General features: G+C 38.9%; 1 protein-coding gene across 2 annotated transcripts; it reads left to right on the top strand.

The window, feature by feature from the left end:
* The first annotated feature begins 903 nt into the window (after nucleotides 1-903).
* Nucleotides 904-26053, top strand: CA5A (carbonic anhydrase 5A). 2 transcript variants are annotated; one of them, XM_032996600.2, is made up of 7 exons: nucleotides 904-1033; nucleotides 10364-10561; nucleotides 14591-14709; nucleotides 16730-16825; nucleotides 16998-17060; nucleotides 18947-19102; nucleotides 21020-26053. In XM_032996600.2, the coding sequence occupies exons 1-7, from the start codon at nucleotides 904-906 to the stop codon at nucleotides 21197-21199; spliced, it is 942 nt and encodes a 313-aa protein (XP_032852491.1). In that variant the 3' UTR covers nucleotides 21200-26053. The 2 variants fall into 2 exon arrangements, with proteins under 2 accessions (XP_032852491.1, XP_032852492.1); XM_032996601.2 differs by lacking the exon at nucleotides 904-1033 and adding an exon at nucleotides 8801-8921.
* Nucleotides 26054-26084: the final 31 nt, after the last annotated feature.

Here is a 26084-nt window from a genome sequence, read left to right as displayed (position 1 = left end):
CCCAAAGAAAATGAAAGGATGGGCTTTCTATCTAGATATTTCACATAAGATAACAAAGTTATTGGAATTGCATGTGGAAATAAGAGAGTAATATTCTTTATGCTTTCATCCCTAAAAAACACCAGTCAGGAAAACATCCCAATCTGTTCTCCCCACTGGGGAAAAAATCCCAAACACTTCAGCTGGGTCAAAGTGGTGTGTGAGTGGGAGGAGTAATGACAGTTCCTTTTGTCTTTTTCTAGTCTCTACAAAATCATCCCTCTTGGGGGACATCTGATAGTTCAGAAGAACAAACTCCTTGTCTTGAAGCTACAATGGTAATGTAATATGTGCTCAGAGCTAAAATACTCTTTTTGTGGAAGGCTGCTCCTCAGCAAGTCTTGTATATCTACTAGATTCCTTTGAATTCCTTATTTTAAGCAGTCACCAGTCCTTATAATTGCAGCTGTTAGTGATAGCAGTTCTTGGCTATCAGTATTCAAATACACAACTATGTAAATTCAAAGCAGGTATGCATGAAGAAATGATAAGAAACCTCTCCTTGCATACAGAAGAGTGGTTTCTGTAACCCTTTGGTGTTCCCGGAGTCAGATGAGAAAGAACCTGGGAAGCACATGTAGCATAATCATCAACTAGCCAGCCCTCCACCAAAGTGTGGAGCCAATGAAGAAGCCAGACTAGGGACAAGTTGAAAATTAACTACTTGGTTAGCTCCACCTCTCCAACCAGGAAAGGGTGCTCTCAAAATTTTTTATAAATAGGTCTGGAGACCCCTCAGTTATCTTGAAACTGCACATCCACAGGATTTTTTTTCCTCTACTTTGTGTTGACAGGTCGCTAGACTCTGGAAAGCTCCTCTGGCTGTTTGACGAGCTGAAGATTTCAAGAGCCAAGGTGATAGCAATGAATATTGTGAAGGCAAATAGCCTGGTGCATTTGTACAAACAGCTGAAAACTATTTGGCGTCCACCAGCAGTGCCAGCAAGACTCTGCAGCTTGGCCTCCTGCACTCATAAAAACAGGAATGATGCATGTAAGTGTATCCCATTTTATCAAAATAGGACTAGATACGTGCATAACAGAGATGCAGAGGTACAAAGACAACAAATGTAGTTAACTGTTGCTCTTATTTGTTAGGTAATCAAAAAGGGAAATTGGAGAATGTGACTGAAAGATTAAAGAAAAAAGAGTGACTAGAATGAGAGAAACTAGAGATGGAAACACCTTATGAATTGCATGATTTATCTTCGTGTGCAGGATTAAAACATTGTTCTTCATTATTTCTGCTGTGTCAATGTTATTGGGTTGTGTGATTTTTCACTTGTAACTACAATGAAGAAACAGACGCTATAACAATTAATTTTTAATTTTGTCCTGCAAGGTTTTGACTGATTTCAATGAAACCTGTGTAAGTGTAATTCAAAGCACATTTTGTGCAAATTGATTCTGAGTGACTTTGAATTTAACAGATGCTACAATGTTTAATTTTGAATATGAGGCCTAAGGCAAATACAAATCACAAAGCCATCCAAATGTGGTGTACAGAGCTACAGTGAATCACTTCCTGAGATGTAGGGTAGTACTGGAAGATGTCAAAGATTTAGTTATTTAAAATACTGATTAACTTACAGATAAGATGAGGCCAGCCAGAGTTTGTGTATCTACTCGCTTGTGTGCACATAATGTCAGCTGGAGCAACAGTAAAGAGTAATTTTTTTACATCTAGGAAATCCTTTTGTTTCCTATTTTTTTCTCTGTAAATGTATTCAGCTTACTAACTCTTCCCAGAGAACAACCAGATCCTTCCTTGAATACTGAGATGTGATTCTCTTCTATTTAAACTATCAAATGACAAATTTTATGTTTACTTAACTGATGAGAAAACAGATGATTTTGTAAAATAAATAAACCAAAGCAGAATGGAGACAAGCATGAGGCTTTGTTTATATTGAAAGCCAGAAGAAATATTCAGTAACTTTCAGTGTTTAATAGCTCTGCACTTGTAAACGCATTTTTGAAGATGATGCCAAAATACTTTCTGCCACTGAGTGACCAGCATTTCAAAAAACCTGGTAGATCAGCTGCCAAGTTCAATGTGCACTGTGTTGTATATATTCCTAGACATGGAAGCTTTATGTAATATATAGCATGCAAGCTTCCCTGTGACTCAGCACATCAGGAATAACTAGAGTAGTTCTTATAAGGATAGAGTGTTTGTGATGTTTTTCAGAGTCTTTGGTCTAAATTTTCTGGGTTCTCTGCTACTCAGAATAGAAAATGTGAATTTATTCTGAAAGCTTAAAACAGAATAGGTACTTCAAGTCAGTAACATAACTTGTTAATACAGCACTTCACCTTCATTTTTAAAAGGTGCCTTTTAAATCTAAAGATGCCTAATTCTAGAAGCAGGATTAGCACTGAATTGTTTTATTAGTGAAACAACCACAAGAAAGAACCTAATTCCTAATGCAAAATTTGAATGATCATACACGCATCCATGACATTTTCCCTCCTCTGACCTGCGTAGAGCTTTTAGTAAAGCCCAAAAGTCTCTTAAACTTCCTGACTTTCTAACAAATTTTTATTAATTAGGTGCATGTAATAGTAGCTTTTTTAATCAATTCATTTTAATTAGGTGTGCTAATTAGTCTGTACAACTCTATGTACACCCACTCCACACAAGGATGTGTGCATATGAGAGAACATATTCTAATAATCACAAGCAATGTCTATATTACTTCTGGATCTGCAATTTATCAGCAAGCTTTTGCAGTGTTGGAGAGTCAAGAGGTAAACCCAAGATCTGTGCCAGTAAGAGTGATGCTTGGGCTCATACAATACTGCTCATCATGTGCAGTGATATGAATTACTGCTTCAGAGGGGAAATGCAGAGAATCCATTGAATTGTGGTTAAAAAGTTCTGTCGTTATTTTATATTTTTATTATTATTTTTATGTTTGAAGACATAAACTAAGATTGCAAGTGAATATTCATTGCGAGTCCAATGACTTCCAACTTCAGAAGCCACACAGACAATATAAATCAATATCCTTCGTTTAAAAAGTAGTGAAACCCATGAATCATCAGCACAGAATCCCTCTACACAGTTCCTAATTCTTCTGCTTGTTCAATATTAATATACTACGAAACTTTATGGCCTATAGAATTAAAAACTTCAGGAATGGAATATAGTACAATTGAGTGTTACACTTCTGTTGCATCTGTTTAGGAAAATTGTTTTGAATTGTTCAGTGGAATAAGAAGGTGAACTGGAGAAAAGATTGAGATCTCTAGATTTCCACATGTGATGGAGAAAGTAATTATTTTATGGTTACCTGTGGTCCATCAGTTCCCAATAAGGGGCTAAATGATGCTGTATTTTTTGCTGTGGACAGTTGTGCATGTGGAACAGCACTGAGAAACCAAAACTCACTTCATGGTAACAAATATTCCAGGAAGAGCTCATACAAGGCCGTTCCATCATAAGACCATTGCTGATTAAATTAACTACAGTTGCTACCTATCTCATTTTACTCACATTCCTCTTTTCAATTTAAGACAGATACTATTTATTACTTAAATCTTTCTCTACTCCATGACATTCATGCAGGAAATGCCAAAACAACTGATTCAGGAAAACACTATCTTTGGAATAGCTGGTTTCGGCTGCCAGTGAATAGACACCAGCTCCAAATAAGCCAGCCTGTGGGTTCCTCCATCTGGTGACTAGACCCTGTGCACGATGTGCATTCAAAGCAAAAAGCACATTCAATTAAATTCTGCTATTCACAGCTGACAGTACAAACAGCCCTTTCAGTGACAAAAACTTGATCAAAGAAACAGTAGAACTGGACTACTGGGGTCTTAGGTAATGTCTTCAATGTAAAGTTCACCATTTTCCTGAACTTCATCTCTTTCCTTTCTCCCCTCACCCTTCCCACACACAGAAGTAGTCTCTCACTAAGCTGGGTGGTGATGCTTTCACTTGGCAGTTCACCCAGACATTTGCTGTGAGGACATGGGTTAAACAAATCAAAGGCTGATGCTTCCTAGTACCTTTTCTGGATTCCCCTTCTGTCCCCACAGGGACAAAAGCATTTTTCTGCAATTCAGTGGGAAAGAACTGTAGAAACATTGCTGACAATCATGGCATATATGTAAAAATTTCTAGTGATGTGGCCTACCGCAGTGCATGTCTACTAAGCTCTGTGGAATCTTGTAACAATACATGGAGGCAGTGGTTTCAGACACATCTTAATACAATAGAGAGGGAATTGCTAGAAATGTTCTTTACAGGGATATTAAGTCTATGAAGTATACCCTTAGCCTAGTAATTATTGCCAGAGCAGACCTGAGTGCCTTTTTTCTTTCTTACTCTTTCAGAACAAGTTACAAGAAAAGCAGAATCCCAAGTGGTTTTTTTTTAGAGAATTGTGTAAGTACAGCAATAATACACAATCCAGGTGTGCCATCTCCAGGACTACACATACTATTGCAGTAACTACACAAATTGTCCATGAGATATCTTCTAAGCCTTTTCCATGCCGAGTTACTAAGCCTGCATGCATAATTTTAGCAAATGTTTTTATACAGAAAAGATAAAGCCTCTGTTTGCTTTACCTTGCCAACTGGAATTACCTCCTCCTTATCTGGACTTAGCCTCAGCCACTGCCTTCTCATCCAGACTCCTATCTCAGCCAAACATTCTGGAAGTAGGGAAAAGCTCAGCATTTCACAATCTGCTGCTGCTTTCCTGTTGAGCTTACTCTGTCACTTACATCCGTTTGATAAAAAGCACTGGACTGTTTATCAATAAACTGGCCTACATCACAGTCCAAATCTGACATCAATTCAGCAGAACCTTCAACACCTTGTCAGAATGGACCTCAGCCAACCACCACTGTTATCCTTCAAAATCTTGATTCCTACTAAAAAGCTTCAAAGAAATCAACCTATCTTGGATTTCCCCTGTAATATTCAGTCCAAGTGGCTGAAGCAGAGCCACAGTCCTTTAAAGTTTAAAATGGATTTTTATTGAATTTCAGTAATGTGTTTGTTTTTATTTTTCTAATTCAGAATGTGTTGCTATGGAAAGCACCCCTGCTCAGCTGAGGACAAAGACATATTTCCTTCAAGCGGGTGGGGTTTCTCAACTGTTCTCACCATGCTGTCCTCCCTGATTTACTTCAGAGCTGGGTGAAGCTGCTTTGAAAGTCCCTGTGTAAACAAATCAAAGAGCTTTATTCAACAGGTCTTCTTAAAGATTAAAACCATAAAGGCTGAAATCCACTGAAGCTGATTCATTTTACTACTCATTCGACAACCACCCAAATTAATTTTCATACCCTTTCTTCTAATTTTATAACCCATATGTGAGAAGCCTCTCTTCTCCAGGATACTTAAAGAGAATTTAAAAATGAAACATGGAAAAATGCTTGGTCTCTTTAAATCAAGTTTACAACAGTGTAAATTGGCAGTAAATCCTTTCATTTAACTGAATTTATTTTGGATTTTTACCATAACACAATGGCCTTCAATATATTTTCTTGGAAATCATGTTATAAATTATGATAATCCAGTATAATACACAACTTGTATTTTCATCTGGATCTTGACTCCCATCCCAAAGCTTTTGCTAAATGAAGTTTTTAACAACTATTCCAGACAGACCTGTTGAAGCCTCCACAGCTGCAATTAATTATAGAAAATAATTCAAAAGATTGGGACTATTTGGATGGCTCTATACATCTACTTCAGCTGGGAAAGGTAGGAAAAGACCACAGTGCAAATGTAAGAAGCCTCCAAATACTATAAAATTAAATGGAGCATCACTGTGTCTATTTGGAAGGTTTTAAAAAAAATAAAATAAATCAAGCACTCATTAGGTCTGTTTGTGGCAGATCTCTTTTCACGGGTGACTCACATTTTGGTCATGCTTGTTATATTACAATATTTACTATAACTGTTCTGACAATACCATAAATATGTATGTAACAAAGGTAGGCAAAACACTAAGCCCTTCCTCAGTGAGCTGATCATAAATTAGGCATGCATAAAACAAGGGGTACAAATTGTATGCTACCTTCATTCTCACCTGTTTGTTTGTTTTTAACTTTGCACATTTGAAAACAGACCTAGTAGATGCGGTTTCTACTTCTCTTTCTACACAGATTCTGCAATACTTTACCTCACTCAGAAGGCCAATTGCTAGATTCTGGTTGCAGTGTTCCCTATACTCTGAAACCACTCTCAGTTCATGAACACGAGAGGGCATAGCTGAAACCTTCCAGGTGGTCCAGAAATATAACAATTTTGGAAAAACCTGGAGAACAACAGAGGTACTGTAATTTTGGCTGCTGTTGTTCTCTCCAGCTTGCTTCATGAGAACCATATTTCTCTTGCATAAACCCTCATCTCTAGCTGAGACAGGGCCAAGGAGAAACTTTGTTTCTGGAATGGTCCAGAAAAGATTTTGGCCACACCAGCTAAGTGCTGCAAACAAGGCATATGTTTCCTTTTGCACAGGTAGTTTTTGCCTTTCAGTCAGCAGTTTCCAAAACAAACTATCTCACTGCCACTGAGTTCATATTTTAAAGGGTTTTCTTTAACCTCCTAGAGAAGAAAAGGGTTTTTTTAATTAAATGCTACAGTTTTACAGGCATTTATGCTCAGTAAGAAATAGCATATGCACATGAAAACTGGATGTAGATTCTGTGAATGATTCAGAAGGGAAACAAAAGTGTTCTAGGTCAAAGTTATTTCTCTTTAGTTTTGCACCTGAACAGCCCATCATTTCCAAAAGTCTATGCTGTAAGAACTTCCCTTTGGTTGTGGTGTTCAGCCCACGAGAAATGAATGACTCGTTCTGTTCAGTTTAGTAGCAATATAATAAACTTCACATTTTCAAAATGTTGCAGGATCAGATCTCTAAAAAGCTTCACAAAGTTTGGTCACCTTAATGCCACAGTGTAAAGCAGTAGAGTTTGAGGCTTTTTTTTTTTTCCCAACTGCTTTCAACGTATGGAAAAGTGATGGTTGTACAGAAACCAAGTTAGTCTCTGCAACAGTAAGCATCTATACCGTGATATTGGGCATACATACATTAGTTAATTTGGTAGATGTCACTTATAAGATGCCCAAGATTATCAACTGTATTTAGACAACATGCCACAGAAGAATGGAACGTGAAGGAATGACAATCTTGTTTTGTTGATATATGAGAATAAAACCCAATATCTTTTGTTTATGCTCGATAATAAAATCTCAGAAGCTATGAAGCTCAAATGGGCTGTCCTCATGACCAGGAGCTGCCCGTTGCTCATAAGTAGCATCAGCAACTGACATGTCTGATCTGTGCTAAACACAATTGCCTAACCATGATCAATAGGCTATTAAACAGTGATTAAGCCTGAATGAATAACAATGTTTATGGGCAGCAACTGTTTTACTTTTCATCTCTTCTTTTTAAGTTGCAGGAAGATGAATGTTGAGGATAGTAAATTAGCCATCCTGAAAAACATTGGAAGTCAAACCAAGAATTCATTATGTTTGCAAATGAATCCTACTATTAAAAAAAAAAACCAAAAAACTGTGCTTTAAAGAAGTCATATCTTAGCAGGGAGGAAGTGAAATGAAATTTATTCCAAATGACCTGTTTTCTGATCATGTAGCCACTCAAAGCAAATCGCTTGCTAGATTTCAACCTCTTACTCAACTCAGGAGTACTTTAAATATGTTATACTGTAAATGCAATGGAAACTTCTTACATAATGTTGTAAATATTAGAGAAAACACTTCTTGGTTGACTCTAGTTGAGTATACAGTCCCGTCTCCATTTCAGTAAAACATTCTAAATGCTACGTCAGGTTCCTCATGAAAATTCAAAAGTACTCACCCTAATGAACTTAAAAATCCTCAAAAGGTAAATGTAGATTTGCAAAATTATTTTTAAGAGCGTGACCAAGAAATATGATTCAAAGCAGGTGGCAAGATGAAGGCCAGGAGCCAAGGTGTGCTGTTCTGCTCCCGGCTGCCCAACAGACCTGGCAAAAATGAGGACACTTACTTAATCTCTGCACTTTCACCAACACTGTCAGCTTTTTACAGACTTCCCTTTTCTGTTTTGTGTTCCTCACTGGCGGCTGTAACACAGAAAAGGTGCAAGGATTAATCAAAGTTTTACCCTGTTTCATCAGTGCCCGCTTCAAGTGGCACCAGAGGAATGTTAGCTCAGTTGGCTCCTTTTACCATCCCGGGGCTGGCCTATTTTGGCTTTCAGCCTTTGGGACAGATGCACTCGCGTAAAGTAGCCAGAATGTTAACTTTTCCTAACTTTTCTGTGTGCAGTTTGGGGCAGGGACCCTGCTTCACCAAGGCCACCCGTGTCTCTGTGGGAGAGGGATCACCCTCCAGCCCACCTTCAGCTGGGACAAACCGAAACCACCTACCTGAGCAAAACCAACTAGACAAGAATAAATGCTAATCCTCTAAAGTGTGTATGCAAGCCCTGACGCTCTCCCCCCTGAGAGGAAATATATTTTTGCTGTGAGTCAGGCACAGCAATTAGCCTGACCATGGGAAATGGCGAACACCCACCCACAGGGAACTGCGGTCTCTCCCCTAACGTTGCCACACGATGAAACGCTGGTAAGAGCCGGGCCCTGAGGAGAAGCTGCCGGCTGGGCAGAGGCCGCCCTCACCGCTTTCCCTCAGGCAGAAAAACCGCTCTTTCCCCTGAGGGAGCCATGGCGACGGCGGGGGCCGTGCCGGAAGGGGCCGCGCCGGGCTGGGCGGTGGCTCCGCGGACTCCTCCGCGATGCTGCCGCTGCTGTTACGCCGGGTTGGGGTGGCCGCTGCCTCACGGTGGGGGACGCGACGGTGCAGTTTGGGCGCCTGCTGCTCCTACCGCCTGCGAGACGCCCGTGAGTGCTGCCGCCCTCCCGCGCCGCTTCCCTCAGGAGTTGGGGGGGGGGAGCCGGTTCCCTCAGGCCGGGGCTCCCCCGAGAGCGGCTCCCTCAGGCCGGGGCTCCCCCGAGAGCGGCTCCCTCAGGCCGGGGCTGTCCTCACCCCTCGAGGCGAGCAGCCTCCCGCCGCCTGAGGAGAACAGGTCACCGGCCCGAGCCCCCTTCGCGCTCCTTTCCTGCCGGGGCACGGGTAGCCCCCCTATCCCTCCCTTGCTCCCCGGGCTGAGGGGGCTGCCGGTGCCTCGAAAGTTTGTGTAGAAGAGGCGGGGACGCCAAGTTCAGCCTGGCTTTGTCTGTGTCAGTCCCTCCGCTGAAACGTCAGGAAACGGCACTAAAAATAACAGAGCTGTGGCGCCTCTGGGGAATATCTTGTTCTTCTGCCTTACCTGTGTGCGGTGACCTTGTGCAGGCCCATAAAGTTTGCCCCTTGCTGAGAAAAACGAGTGGAATGGTTGTTAAGCCGCTCCTCATATGAGTGGTTTGTTAAAAGATTTAATTTATTTTTCTTTCCCCTTGGGAAAGACATTTGTCTCTGTATATTGTATCTGGCATTTGTATTTGTATCTAATGAAGTAGCTAATAATGCATCACTTCAGAGCCTCTCAGTTTTGGGCTCAGTGGATGAACAGAGCACAAAAAACCTTTGTGGGTCATTGATGTCGGGGGACAGCAGGTGAGCAAGTGCTCCCCAAGTCCACGCAGGTCTCAGTTCTATTTTTAAGGAGAATAAAACCCTGTGGAAACTGTATTCATGCGTCTGCCCTGCTCGTACCAGTTTGAGATGACCAATCTGTCCCCAAAATTGTTAAGTGTAGGATTCTACAGGTGTGGAGGTCAGCTGTAGGTCCCTACTGCATAAAGTAGTCTTGGTCAATATTGGTATGGGTGCTTCAGAAGCACCTACGCTCTTCGCAGTAGTGTAACCTGTAAGCACGAAGGTGAAAGACTGGCACCTTCAAAGGAGTTGTTGCTTTGCAGTGGGTGTTATCCTGTGTCTGGTGCAATCCGGTGTCAGTTGATGGTACTAGTATATAACAAAATCTGAAGTGGTGTGGTGAGACTCCAGCAAACTTGTAAAACAAAAGCTACCTTAAAATCAATTGGCAATAAAAGGAAAACAATTTTCTGATAAATAAGGGGACAGAATTTTTTTGAAGAGCGTTTTGCAAATGTGGAAAGGTATCAACACAGTTGTAAGTCAAATTACTGCACTTCCCTGTGTAGCTCTGAGTCATGCAACTGGAATGTATTATTATTTTACTTTCCTGTGCATCAGCTGACTTGAATTAGCTTTTGGAGCCAATATGGCAAAGCATCTTCTCTTGCCAAAGAGTTCTGAAGTATTCAATTGGAAATTCTGTATCGTGCATTAGAGCCTCACTCTGTTCTTCATCTTCCAGTGCACCCACTTTGGCAGAGTCCGCTTACAATTCCCGGGGGCACCCGACAGTCTCCTATCAATATTCAGTGGAGAGACAGTGTTTATGACCCCTTTCTGAAGCCTTTGAAAATCAGCTATGACCCAACGACGTGTCTTCACATCTGGAACAATGGATATTCATTCCTGGTTGAATTTGATGATTCTGCTGATAGATCAAGTAAGCAAAACTCAGAAAAATCTGTATAATGTATTATTAATGCTTAGAGAGGAGAAATATTTGCATGCTGTAAAACCTCAGGTTCAATAACATCACAAATGTTGAAAATGAATGTACAGTAGAAGAACTCTTTAGATAAATGCAGATTTACAATGGGAAATGTATTGCAGAAGTTCTACACAGGCCTCACTTTTACTATGTATTTATCGCCGTGGACATTGTGTGCAAATCCTCTGTTGTAGGTTGAAATTGATTCTTATCACACAAACCTTAATGTCCTGCTTCTTCATAAGGTCTTGTAATTTCACAGCGTTGTCTATGTGAGCCAATCTTCAGACATATGTACCTATTTAATTTTAAACGAGATTCCATGATTACACTTTAATAAAATAATCTGCCGCTTATTTCTTTTGTGGTGTTAACAAATACATTGAATGCATTTGAAATAATGAGCAGCAAAATGACTTACAGTTAGAAACCATACATACTTATCTCAATAAGCTTTCTGAGAATTAAATAGGCAGCAGGTGCATGTATTCCTGTTGTTTTAGTATAAGGAGGAGTCCACTCATGCAAAATCCAGTTATGCATTCCATCAATTTGTTGTGAATAAGCGTGCTGACCTGATCAGCTGAATTTTTTTGAACTGCTCAGTAGAGTCAGGTGACTTAAAATCAAGATACTGCCACCAAATTCCAAGATTTCCTGTCCTTTGTTCCTTTTAGAAGTTGACTTTACCAGAGAATATTGCTTGTATGTATAAAGAAGATATTTCGTAAAGGTAGGTGAACTGGTAGCAGTTGGTCAGGGATATTGTAAAGCACATGATTCACGTTGATTACTCAGCTTCTCCTGGAGGGAAACATTGAGAGACCCTGGGCAAGTTTGAACCTGTTTCATCAGAGTCATTTATGTTTAATGTGACTGCTTACCGTGAGAGATGCTAGAACTTGGTAAGGATTTAGTCATGCTCTTGGGAAGGAAGCTTTCAGCATGCTAATAAACAAATGTTGTGTCTTCGCAGTACCTGTATTTTTGGTTGATGTTTGGAAAGAGGCTGATAAAACAGTGCAACAAAAATTGTAGTGGTGGAATGCATGGAGCTTTCAGGGGCTTGTGTAATGTTGTTTTTTTTTTTTTTTTATTGTTTATAGGTGTTTACCCAGAATATTAGTTTCTAACCAGAGAGTATTCTTGCCCTTGTTCATTTGAGCACTATGATATGTAATGACGAAACCATGTAGTGCCCTTCTGTTTTACAGTACAAACTGCTATGGCGTTAGTGAGGTGCGGTTAGAGGAGAGACTAAGATGAAGACATCACTTGTTAGCTCATCAGTGATTTTAACTTACTAACTTTAAGTTAAAAGCAAAACCAATCTAACAGTCTTTTACTTTATACAGCCACATCCCATTATCTGTTGAGGATTTGTTCCTGAGAAGTGTAATGGTTTGCAGTTTGATGGATGACAAAGTCATTTTTTTTTCTGCAAGAATTGATGTAATGGAGGGGAATTGCCTGTGGGAGGGTAAGAAATACACATTTAAATACACGGGGGCAGTTCTTGTGACATAGAGGCAAGCATGAAATCATCAGAACTGTCTGAGGGGTGCTGGTCTTTCAGAGGCTGGCTATTCAGCTGTGAAAGATCTTGTCTGCTTCATCAGTAAGGCTGAACACCTGAGATGGATGTTTAAGTGTGAGCATTCTTGCTGCCTCTCTCTGGATGGCTGCCTTTTCATTAGCATCATCACCATCTTCCTCAAGTTGATGAAGGGTGATGATGACTGGTGGAGGATGGCATTAAACAGTGACTGGCCTCCAAAATGACAGATCAAGAAACAGCAGATCATGGGTGTTGCTGTATAAATGGCCAGGTTTTCAAGTGCCTGCCTCTCTGCTCTACCTTTCTTTCTTTACTGTTGCTATTTCTGATTTTTCTTTCTGCCAGCTTCTGCCTAACAATAATAGAAATCCAGAGAAGCAAGCTTATGAATAAACAGAGCCACAAAATTGAAACAGAAGATAAAAAGACAAAATGAAACGTATCCAGGATAGACAATAATGCCCAACTCCTGAGACGAGGCAAAACAAGACTTGGGCAAAAGATGAAGGTAGTGCTGCCATGGGGTGTTTACTTATGAGCAGAGCAGGAAGATGAAGAAGGAGGAGGGTGTGGGGAAGGTATGTACAGAACATGGTCTTGTCTGTGTGCATGAATGCCACCTGCTGCAAGGAAATGAGACTGAAATGGAACTAGGGCTACAATAAAAAGCTGATGTGATTCTTTCCTGATGTTGTTGAAGTTCCTTTAAACTTCTACTTTGTTTTGAAATTACCAAAACTGGTAAGTTGAGAAGAAATGAAATGTCAAAAATGCTTGTAAAGGGACAGCGAGTTCCTGTGTGTGTCCTGTCACCTTCTAGTGTCCACTATAGGAACCTGATTTTTTACCTATGTGTGCCTGTGGCTTACTTTATTTGTGAAGCAGACATTCAAGTGAATGGGATTATTAACATGAATGTAGTCACTTGTGGGTTTGCATCATCACGTAATCAGGAATGGATGGTGTTAGAGCATAGAAACTTTAATTCTGAAAGACTTGGTGGTGTGGACCGTGTCTTCATCCCATCCCTGAAAGTTACCCATCATGGGTTTTTTTAGTGTTGGTCAGTATTGCCTTTATGCTAAGAGCTCAGCAGCAGTGGATGAAGTTAATTAAATGTAAATTTGCATAGCTTGTTTCAGATTACTCTTATCACAAGGAGGCCTGTCTAGTTAGAATTTCAAAACCACTGGCTGGTGTTCAGGAAAAAAAAGGAAAAAAAAAAAACAAGCCTACAAACCAAAACACAAGAAAAGCTCTTAATGCCTCTTGTTGTTTTCTCCTTAGCATTAAAGCGACTAACTTATTTTCAGAAGTAATGTTGGAATTATGTACTTTATACACGGCTTCGCTATAAAATGTAACTATGACATACAGTTAAGATGCATTCGCTGATTTTTACTTTACAGTTACATATTTACTGTTAGCCCTTTGGAAGTAATTATCATCTCTCATTTACCAGATGCTGTGAGGTAATAACTAGCAAGAAGACTTTGCAGGATGTCGCTGGTTTAGTTAGGAGGAAATGAGTAAAACCTAACAGTACGCAGCAAACTAAGCATAGGCTTTTTCATTCATGTGTACACAAAATGCTGAGAGGCCTTCTGAAATCAGGAGAGCAGACTGAATGTTTACCTTTACTAATGGCTAAAAAGTGTACTAAAGCTTCCAGAAACTCAGAATCTTGCCAATGAGCAGAGTGTATATTTAGATACTTTGTCGAGTGTAGTTTGAGCAGTTTACAGTAGGCACAATATTAGCATATTTCTGGCTGTGCAGGAAATCTTTTGACATTTGTTATGCAGTCTGAAAGCTGCATTGAAGCAGAATAGTTTGTTTGGATTTTTCTAACTTGAAAAACAGCACAGCTGAACATTTGACACAAGGTACTGATTTTTCTGGCAAAATTGGGTTTTGGAAGTCTTGTATTGTCATGGGAAATTTCAATATTTTTCATAGATATTGAGGCTTTGCTGGGATGACATTTAATAGATGTGTTCATTGCTTTGTCATCATACGTGTTTCTTCTGGTAAGGCAGTTCTCATTTGCCTACTCAAAGAGAGTAGTGTAGAATGTAACATGTAATCACCATGACTCTGCCAAACTTGATGTGAATTGGAAAGAAAATTCTCTTGAGGGGAGATGGATGAGACTAGTTTATCTTCAATTTCATATAGCTGATTCAGGCTGCAGGGAAAACCAGTGATGTGTGTGTTTGAATAATTTTGTCATAGCAAAGTAAAGTGTAAAAGTAGCCAAGTAAAAGTAACAGCGGACTGTTTCAGTTAAGGTAGTTGCTCCACCTGATTTTTTATTTTTTTTTTTTTCCTGGGCAAATTTATTTGAAGGAGGATCTTGCTGTATTACTTGTCTGGACAATTCTAAATGCTTATTCATATGTGTGTCTTGTTTTGTTTTTTAGCAATCGTTGGAGGCCCCTTGGAAAACCAATACAGGCTAAAGCAGTTCCACTTCCATTGGGGAGCTGTAAACGAGTGGGGTTCAGAGCACACAGTGGACAGTAAATTTTACCCAGCAGAGGTATGAGATAAAATGCTGAACAATGCAAATGCTTGTGGGGACTGGAGGCTAGGTCTCAGGCTGTCTGTGACTATAATGCATGCTAGAAAACTCCCAATTTGAAGAATTGCAGTTTATTGTTAACAATCAGAGCTGGTAGGTGCCATAGCTCATCTACCACTTTATTAGTAAGTTCATAATCACTGTGTTTTCTGGAGAAGAACAGAGTCTTAAAATTGAACATTGGCCCCATTACTGAAAGTTTCAGTAATGTTTTCTTCTCCCTGAATGTCGCTGGGGTAGCTGCCGGACAAGCCAATGGCCGGCAGCAAAGTGTCATTGCTATTCCAGCTCTGTCTGGGTGGAGTGGCACAGCTCTGCTTGCCCTTTCTCCTTTTAAAGGGGAAAAGGATGAGAGAGAAGGCAGGTTGAGGGCACAGTCAGGTCTGAATGAACGCCCAGATCCCAGCTAACGTGGTACAGACCAGGTGGACAGTAAATATTGACGTAAATGTGCAAACTCAGATCTCAATTAAAAAAAAAGTGCTTTACCCCTGAGCGTCAGTAAGCCAAGAGTTCATGTGAGATGTAGGATCTGTTTTCTTAGGAGTATGGTGCGTGCATTTCACCTCAGCTGCTGTCTCTAGTGGACCTCCGAATCTCCCAATCCTTACTGCTTTAAAAATTGCTTTGTTTATTATTACTAAGCGCTTGCAGAGAAACAGAGCACATACTAAATACTCTAAAAAAATATTTAAAGAGGAAATGGAAGATTATTTAATTCTCACACCCATACTTGTAACTCAAGAAGCCTGGTCCTGCTTATCTTATATACAGTAACTCTCTTGTGTATGTGACCCGAGAGCCTTGGCTAATGTTAGAAAGTTTATTCCAATTATCAACAACTTTTTTGTGTGTCTCCTAAGTTAGAATAACATACAGCAGAGTTCTATTGATACCAAATTTGATCAAGAAAGAATATTAAAATGGAATAAGCCCCTTTGGTATGCTCTACTTGTTTATACAAGGTTTACACAAAGGATGAGTAGGGTGTCACACACACCCTGCTCAGACTTTGGAATTGCATTTGTCTCTCTGGGTGCATGATAGGAGGAGGGATACCCCATGCACCCTGCGCTGCAATAAACCAGTGTCAGCTTTCTAAACTGTCATTTGGTTTGGGGAGTTTTCTTGGTTATGATTTTCGGTAACACTATGGTTATATAGTGGTCATCACGTTTAATTTACTTTCTGTTTTCAACTCTTAAGCACTTATTAAAGTGGCAGGACTTTTGTGATTAAGTAGCTACTAAGGCAGAAAGAGTTCAATTAAAAGGACGGAGCCAACAGGGAAAAATAGAGATTAAGTTGCTCAGATAAGAAATTATAACAGGTATAAACACAGTTATATGCCAGAGATGGACAATTTGAAAAACAGTTATTGCTTATTTTTGAGAAGATGCTTATCTCCTGTTAATGTGTTCATAATGATGCCTGTCAGCTTGGCAAGATATTTAGTAACAGCAAGACTGTATGACTAAGTTTTGGGACTGGTGCTGGCTATTTATTTAATACACAAAACTGCTCAGTGGAATGCTTGTATTGGACCATAAGCAATGCAGAGGAAGCTTAAGTTATGTGCGGGACAATGTTCCTTACCAGAATAGCATGCTCTGTTCTTCCTGTTAAGAGATGGAAGAGTCCTTCAGTTCCAGGTATACTAAGCTTTTTTTGTGCTTTTAACTAGCATTCCTGTAATCAGTCTCCCACAGACAAAAACCCTTTCATATGTGTGAAATGCAGTTTATGAGTCTCTGGCTATTGTTTAAAAAAGGAAAAAAAAAAAAAAAAAAGGAACTACCATTATTTTCCAGTTCACATTTTGTCCTTATTTTTGTGGTGTGTGATTTCTGAGGTAGCTCGCTGCAGTGTCTCAAGTTGCCAAGGACCAAATGTAGCAAAGATCAGAAGTAATTTTTGTTTTTGCTAACATTGCTGTGCTCTGTGCATATGTTTGATTTCTCATTCATTTATATTTCAGTTGCATTTGGTACACTGGAATGCTGTTGTGTACCCAACTTTTGAAGAAGCTGTGATGGAAGGTAACGGCTTGGCTGTTATTGGAGTGTTTTTAAAGGTAACTTCACTTTGTGTAATAAGCTGTAACGACGTCTTTTTATTTTCACTTTGTTAAAACCGATTTAGGACAAAATACCTCCAGATTGTTGCTGTTTTCAAAAAACACTGATTAAGGTAGAAATGCAGAATGTCAGCTTAATGATTTGCTAACTCCTACCTGTCTTCCACAGCTAGGAGCACATCATGAAGGGCTGCAGACACTGGTTGATGCTTTGCCAGCAGTTAAACACAAGGTAAGTATTTTTAAGTGTCACACCAGTTATCACTCAGCGTAGTTAATGCAGTCATTCAACAAAAAGAATACTTTGAGTATAGTAAAACACTAATAAATGCTTTTTTCCTTAAATGTCCGTAGGGGGCCTGATTGACACCTTGGGTGAATTGTTGATTATACTAGAGGCAGGAAAGCTAATTTTTAAGGAGAAATTGTATACTTTAAGCTTTCCAAACCTCTTGGTTTAAGAAATAATGCTATTGAGATTGTATCCTCTTAGAAGGGCATGCATGTGTTTAATGCCTGCCCTCACTGAAGCCTGCCCTTCCACTTCTATGAAAACAGATGCCACTAGATTAGTTTTTGTATATTGTTTAACTGGAAGGAACTTTCTATGCTGTGTTAAGTGGTAGTTTATTTCTTGTGGAATTAAGGCTGTCTGATCTCTGAGGAGGAGATTATTGTTTACTTTGTGTTTAAACACTGTAAATTTTCTGCTAGGGGAATGGGACTCTTTCTTCATAGCTGATTTCTGACTTCTGCCAGGAGAGGGAGTGCTGCATCTCTGGTACTACTCAGAAGCAGCTCATGCTTCTTGAGTTGCCCATTCCTTTTTGAAAGTACACACAAAAAATGCATATCAAGAATTTTCCTGGCTTGTAAGCACATCCAGTTGAAGTCGCTGTGCCGTTATTTATCACAGTAAGGATTTTTTTTTATCCAAATTAAACAAATATTTATGGCAGTGCAGTGAAAATTCTGCCAGATAAATAGCAAAACAGTCAGTTCAGTGCCAAAAGACCTCAAAAATATGTGAATATATATCTGTTAAGAGAATATAATATTTTACAGCATATAAATTTGAAAGAAACTAAAGTAAAGATCTTAAAAAAAAAAAAAAAAAAAAAAAAAAAAGGCAGTATCAAACACTAGGCTCATCAAGCTGCATATGGGTCTGCTCTGGGAGGGATCTCATTTCCAAAGGGTGTCAATCACCCAGCAACTCATCAGCATTTGGTTTAAAATGTTTGAAAACCTTTGACTTACCAGTGTTACCACTGACTTAAGCACCAAATCCTGAGGAGCATCACCCTGGTGAGGAGGAGGAAGAAGGTCAGATAATACCCATTCTGCTGTCCTTGAACCATCCTCTCTCACATGAAGGGTGAAAGCTTCCATCTAGAATCTCTTGTCTAGTTCCCTATTTTTGAAAAATTCTTTACTGTAATATTTCTTATTCTCAGTGGGGAACCAATAAAGCCTCTGTAAAGAAAAATGAGATGTTCCTTTCCTGCACTGCCAGTATATTCTGGAAATACCTCAGCAGTCAAATGTTTGTATAGGAAATCATGGGCTCTGAAGCTCCTATATGCTGTCTGGTATCTCACTTGAGAGTGCTCATTCTGGGGACATGGATACTTGATATGATTTAAATAAAACTTCAGTCCTCTTCCCTTTCCCCGCTGCCTAAAATCACATGGTGAAAAGTAAAAGCACTATTGTTTGCAGTCTATTAAGTACATCTGGCAGAACTACCTGAACTTATTCCACCACTTACTTTCTTTTTCTTGTTTGCTTCTAGCTCCCCCAAAGACGTAGTCAATTGATCCTTTGCACTCCTTGTTTCTTCTGCACTGAGTTCCTAATGGCTTGTGGAGGCAACAGAAATATTTAAATTTTGTCTACTCACTAGCTGCCTCAAACCCATTTTACCAATTTTGTATGAGTTTATGGGGTTTAAATTATGTTTTTATGTAGATCATTATTAATATTCACAATACTTAATTTTGCATGGGCATATATAACACATACAGGATTTAATCTCATTGTTAAGATATTTTAAAATCTGCTATAACTTTTTTCTCAAAATACAATTTTTAAAAAAAATGTCTTTCTGGGGTTTAGGACACTGTTATCGAGTTTGATGTCTTTGATCCTTCCTGTTTGATACCTTCATGCCCTGATTATTGGACCTACGCAGGCTCTTTGACTACTCCCCCACTTACCGAATCAGTTACGTGGATTATTAAGAAGCAGCCAATAGAGGTTGATGAGGATCAGGTAAATCTCATGCTTACATTTCAAATCATACCATACTTGTTAGACTGCCTGCTGCCATGGAGGAGAAGGTGCACAGTAGTAGTTGCTTACTCTGTGAATATGCAGAGATGAGTGGCTGCTTCACACCCAGGGTTTGTTTGGGGAGGTATCCTGACATTAACATAGCATTTTATATTGATCTGTGATAAACAATGCCTTATACTGAAAGCTGCCCCTTGAAAACTTCAAAGGTTATTCATTGGAATGCTGCATAATTTTGCTCTCCTTGCCAAGATGCAGCCCTTTTTGTGGTAGGGAAGGAGAAAGGGCAGGTTTTGTGAAATTCCACACTCTGACCTTTTGTGCATATTCTTGATAGCCACGTGAATTTGTACAGAAATCTTGCAGAGACTGCAAGGGCTAATTCTCTGTTCTTCCCTTGGGCAGACTCTGAAGGTGCAGGAGGGATGGCGGGTGGCTCCGAGTCCTTCACATGTCATTCTGACGGCCAGAGATAGAGTGGGTCCCTGTTGGGTTATCTCCTTTGCCTTTGTAGGCATGTTTACTCTATATTTGGCTGTACTGTTCTTGAATTCCATTTTTTTTATTTTCTTTTTTTACTTCGCCTTTAAAAAGGACAGATGAACAAAGGTTACAGCAACTGTTTGTATTACAGAAGTTATCTCAAGTGAAGGAGTTCTTGGTCAATAGTCTGGTCTGAGACCAACCCTAACTTTTCACTGTATGCCCTCTACTGCTTTTAATTTTTAGTACTTTATGTTTCAATGAGATGTTATTCCTTAGTGTGAAGTAGATGTAGGGACAAGTAGAAAATGGGCAGAAGGAGGACTTGTTGGAACTGTATTACAATTATGTATTTTGTTGGAAGATTTCAGGATTTTTTTTTTTTGTCTTTTCAAAGAAATGGAATACTTTGAGGGGCACTATGTCATAAAACACATCCTGGAGACTGTTGCAAAGCAAGTAGAAATTAACAACCTAAAATTCTACTATTTTTTCATGGTTCAGGAGGCACTGGAAGTTGTCTGTGCATTGTCCCTGTTTTTTGAGGCTTTGATTAATAATGAAGTTGTGTCGTTGGACTCACAAGCAAAATACTGATCTTTTTTTTTTTTTTTTTTTTTTTTTTTTTTTTAATTCATACAACTTTTGCATGGAGATAGTTCATCTAGAAAGTTATGCTCCAAACAAACACTAACTCTGAAGAATTAGCATGTTTCTGATCTTAATGTTTTGGTTTACGTAAAAGAACAGGAGGGGAAGAACTGAAGATTGTTAACAGAGCAGAGAGAACTGAATACATAGTATATAATTTTTCCTTTAAATTGAAACTTTTTATCTTTTATTCCTTCTCTTGGATCTTTACTTGTTTATGGCATAAAGGCTTATAGTTTACTTAACATTGAATGCCCTTGTGAGCATTAAAAGATGATCTGCTGCATACTTTATTTTAATCCCCAGTTATAAACCACTGAGAACAACAACTATGTAGATTGTTGCTTGTTGAGGTTCCCTCTTTTATGGGTGCCAGCATATGCACTTCTGTATAAGATAACAGAACTCTGGGAAGGGTATAAATTAAGAAGGTTGGAGAGGTTTATTTAAAGATGGCATATGTTCCAGTTTCTGAACGGGAATCGGTTCTGTCTCAGGCATGCCACATTTGAGAGGTAATTTGCCGAAATATGGCAGATGACTGACAATTCATCTTCTGCATTGATATGGATGATGGTGCTTTACCAGCAGGTGACAAAGAAGGGCCAGAAGTTTGTGCTAAAATTTCTCAGCATGCAAATGTAACAGTACCTTCGATTTTTTTTTTTTTTTTTGTCCACGCATGAATGGTTGTGTTTTGTCGTGAACTCCAATAATTCTTCAGTTAGTAAAGTCACAAAACTGGACATTTCTCATTCTCAGCTGGAGGCATTTCGGATGCTGCTCTTTACTTCAGATGGTGAAGAAGAAAAGAGAATGGTAGACAACTTTCGCCCTCTTCAGCCATTAATGAACCGAACCGTCCGTTCATCCTTCCAAAGCAGGCACCTCTTGAATACTGAACTACAGCCCAAGGACCATGCTGAGCAAATCGGGCCGTAGATGGCCCATGAAATGTCAGTCCAGACTGCAGTACCTGGATATAACTGACGTTATTTTTTAATTATTTTCCCTTTTTCTGCAGTATGTGTGTGTATGCTGTACAGTTTCACAGCCAGCCAGCTTCCGTTCTGCTAGGTGCCATTTGATCCTCAGCAGAGAAGCTTTTTTAGTTTTGATTTTTTTAAGAATAAAATAATATTGACCTTTAACAAACTGACTTGCTTTAAAGCAGGGATCAATAAGGAATTATTTTGACAGTTAAAGGAAAAACAAGGGCAGGAAATCTCTTCCCCTGCCTCTTTTCTGAATTGTTTTGTCTCTCCAAGTGCTCTTTCAGTGACTTGCATGAATTAATAATCCCAACTAAAAACATGTTAGCAAGCAGGAAATGTGAAGAAGTGAAAACTATTAATACTGATCAGGACCTTTTATGGAATTGTTTCAGAGGTTTGTGAAGAGAACTAGCTTCTCTAGTCAGATGTACAGAGACATTTTATCATCTTCCTTTTGCCTTGATGCTTAAAATGATGAGAGGATGAGGGGAAAAAATGATTTATAGAATTTAACCTCTTCCATTCTATTGACTCCATGATCCATGTTTGATCAGGATGCCACAGAACGTCCACTCTATCGACACCACAAGCCAGAAGACATTTTCTAAAACATTATAACGTATGTAGAAGCTTTTAGCTTTGGCAGCTTTTTTTTTTTTTTTTTTTTTTTTCTGTATTAATAATGTACCAGGAGAAGAGAACAGAAGAGAATTCACCAGTATCTCAAGATTGGTAAGAGCATCATATTAGGCAAAAATGTCCAGTTGATCCTAGGAAACTGATCACATCAAAGGAAAGCAAAATTAGACAAGCCCCAGATGACTTTCCCAATGGGATTGGGGTGGGGAGCAAGAAAAAAATACTTCTGAAACCTAGTGCAGTGCTAGGAGAGTATGGACAAAATGCAGCATTCAGGTACTTGAAAGAATTTTTTCAGTAACTCATAGAGCACCAGTGCACTCTCTTCAGAGATTTGTCTTAAGACAAAACTTTCTTCTAAAATGAGTTATCTAGCTTCAGGACAACTGGGGACCAGATTGTATTCCTTAGCACCTTACGGTAACGAAGTTAAGTGGTGATTGAAATTTATTTGTGGCCCAGACAAAATATTTGTGTAAGCTGCCAGCTGTGGAGCCTTATCCTAGAGTTACAGTCCAATTACCACAAATATTATCTACCTCTGAAGTATACTACTACTAGTCATAATTTTCTCTTGAGCACCTTTTTCACTGGCTTTTTATGTTTTACTGTATTTAACAGTGTGCCTGTTCATGAAATTGATGTACAGTCAGGTTTTTTGATGAGGAGCAGGTCTGTCTGTAAATTCATGATGTGATCTTGATTAATTGTATCTGAGGAATCTTGGAGTATAGATGTTACTTGGTCTGCTTCTGCCACTAAGCAAAGGCACTGGTTGCTGCTGTGATTCAGCACAAGTAAAGCCAGGACACTAGCTTCTCAATGCTACATTCAGAACTTTAGAATTGATCCTTTTTTTTTTTTTTCCTAAGTCCAAGTGTTCAATTTAAAAGCACTTTACCACTATTTAGTGTGACCCTGATGATTTTAAGGCTTTTGAATATTCTTGTTTAACCAGTTAAGTGCCTGGGTCCTGCCTTTGCTTCCTTAATAGCTCTACCTCAGGCTGTTGATACGTTGCAACAGTTGTGCCTTTCTTGCCTGGCAATTTGAAATGTGGCCACTTAACCTTAGAGTAACCTGGTAAATGTAAGAAACTTTCTCTTCTATCCCAGTGTAGTGTACTTATTTTTACTGTGTAGTATATTCAGAATGGCAGTATGTATCTTCTGTATTAATACCTCTCCCAAGCCCTTACTGCTCAGTTGAATCTTACCATCTTGGTTGAACTCTGCAGAACTATACCATCTCAGTTGAACTATACAGTCCTTGGCATCATCAAACTTTTTACAATGTTCCTGGTCTGCAGAATCATATCAGTGGTGGTTTTGCCAGAGAATGACAGGTTCCAAACTAATTTTGGAAGGGATATCTACAGTTCTGGCAATAGCAAAAGAATTCTTTTGCTTTCTGCCTGAAGGTATGTGACCTAGTCATCGTTAAGCTTGAGGTTTTTGTTCAGTGCTGTTCTTGAAAACATTTTTCAAAGGAGGACCCCATAGAAAGATGGCAGTTATTCAGAACTGGCACATATCTTGTCTATCTTTGTGATTTTTCTTTTTATTGCTACTTTTTATTAGCAGTTAGGAAAAACTGTAATGTAAAGACATCTTAATATTGCCTTCACATTTAAAAGTCCAGGCGACTCAGCAGCACAAAGCTAGCTGTAGGTAGCCTGCATCAATGTCCCTATCATATACGAGTGGGTCTTTTTAAAACCTTCATGCAATTGCTCTAAGTTTTTTTTAGTTGCCTCAGTAATTTTCACCAAGTTTTTCTGTACCTCTGATCCACTGAGCTTGTTTCACAAGTTAATATAGCTTTCCTAGCATATGCAAATACAAAATACATATTTTGTTCTTAGGGAACTGCTGTGGTGTAAATGTTTAATCTTCAAATGCTTCATAATGCTGTAGTATGTTCATACCCAACTGAGTTCTCAATGGTTAGGTTTGCTCCACTGAACCAAATTTTATTCCTAGGTGTGCAAATCTCTTTTTAGCATGCTCACCACCATGCAGCCGTCAGAAATTTATGTTGAATAGTCTATTTTCAGTGATCCATTTAAAATTCTTATATTTACTTACTTTGTTGAAGTATTGTGCTGGAAGTTTTGTTAGAGAATAGGTATATTATCCAGTCATACAGTTAATAAGTTATACTCCATACATATTTAGATAAAATCAATTAATTTTAGTTTCAGCACTGATCACTTCAAATATCTGGAACCAGGGTCAACATAGGAAAAAAAATTACTGTGCTACAAATCCCTGTGCTTTACAGGGATTCTCTGTTACAGTTGTTTTGCTGGATTTTTTTCAGTCTTGCATTTATGTGTTAGTGTTTTAGCATCTCTGGTTAAGGTAGGCAGTATCTCAGTTGCAGGGTAGATTGTTGTTGAAACTAGCAGTCTGGAAATTAACAGAAAGGTGGGTTTGGGTTTTTGTTTGTTTGGTTTTTTTTAACTTCTATGTTACAATGCCTATATTGGCCTCACACAAGCTAACTTCAGGAAAAATAATTCTATGTGCCTGCACATGTATGTAAAATGGGAGATGGGATATAATTCTTTTGCCTTATTCTCTCAGTTGCGTTTGGGGGGAAAATTATTTGATTTGATTGTTGGTCTAGAGCTAATACTTGTACTGATTTTGCACAACTAAGTTAAACTCTATTTGAGAGGCAGGAATCTTTAGGCTCTCCTTTTAGATGGTACAATACGGAAGAGTCAAAGCACACATTTATATTTGTCCTTGCATAGTAGTAATTTCCATTACTTAATACTGTATTGGGAGGTGTTCCTGTGACAGTAAGTACTAGGAATTAGAGACTGTAATAGAAAGAATTTTGAGGACAGCTTACTGAAAAGGGAGTAGAAGGTTTTTGAGCATAGATCTGTGTTGGTCTGACTTTCAACTACCTTTCAGTGTTTCTGTTAAATGTCACTCTTATCAGAAGCCTTGTTCTTGGTGACTTCATGGCTGGAATGACTTCATTTGACATTTGAATGTTTGATCCATATTCCTACGTTCCAGGACTTTCACACCAGTGTACTTCAGGTGTACACCACCATGTAAACCTGACCAGTCTTTTGTCATCTTCTGTCATGAGTGGCTTTGCATTGGTATTTTTACCGCAAGTCTGACAGGAGTGTATATTTTGGCTTTGAAAGCTATAGAAATGGAGATTGCTTCGGTCTTACAAAAATCTACTGGCTTTTAGAGTACTGGAATTCTACACGGCTTACTTTTAAGGAAGGTTCCCTTTTCTCAACTTTGTAGTGAATAGTATTTGCTTTAAAAATTTGAATGCCTTAGCTTCGAATGTCTTAACTTGTATTTCTTGGCACATCTTTGCTTTTTTATTTGTGCGTCTTGTTTTCATGGCAGTTATTACATTGTGTATTTTAATGTAGTTATTACATTGTGTATTTTAATGTATGTTATCTACCTAATCATAATTGACTGAAATAATTGTCTTTGTAGACAACATCCGTAAGAGGGAAAGCCTTGTTTTCCTAGGATACAGGCCTTTTGTCTCAGTTTTTACCTGATGTAAAGGAACTTCTGGCTGTTAGATTTTAAACTATTACATTTGTGTGTGACTATGCAATAAAGAAACAGAAACCTGTGCCTGTATCTCATTGTGTAATTAAGCACTCCAAGTTTAAAAGTAGATTTTCTGTCAAGAAAATAATACAATTCCTCCTCTGAGAATGAACCAGTTCATTATGAGTGGAGTCTAATCAGATGTCAGACATTCTGTGATACTTAAAAGCTATGAAAGACTGCTGAACTGTATTATAATTGGAATGAAAGAACAATGACCTCTCTGTTGCAGCTGTACTGATGGAAGGATATCTAATTATTTGTTACATTCAGCTAGATGCAACATGCCATCTAAAATGGGATTCTAAAGTTTGAGGATCTTTGCTAAACTACTTGATTTGACACTGATCATTAAATTCAACTTGTCAACTAAGCTCCTTTTTGCATTGTGTAATTGGTCTTGATAAAACCAAGCATTGGTCTGATGTGTGGTGTAACTCTCGAGGGTTTCACATTTAGTGGTTGTGGCTACGAGGACCTTATCAGATAACCTGAAAAAAACTTTGAGTAAAATAAATTGCTCTTTTCAATAAAGATTGGCTAATCAGGTGAAATAAGCATTGCTTTTTCTGTCTCACTGCTTGG

The sequence above is a fragment of the Tyto alba genome, unplaced genomic scaffold (genome assembly GCF_018691265.1).
Source record: "Tyto alba isolate M040663 unplaced genomic scaffold, T.alba_DEE_v4.0 Super-Scaffold_26, whole genome shotgun sequence".
Lineage (NCBI taxonomy): Eukaryota > Metazoa > Chordata > Aves > Strigiformes > Tytonidae > Tyto > Tyto alba.
The sequence above is the reverse complement of the archived record's forward strand: the minus strand, read 5'-3'. Positions and strand labels throughout refer to the sequence as shown.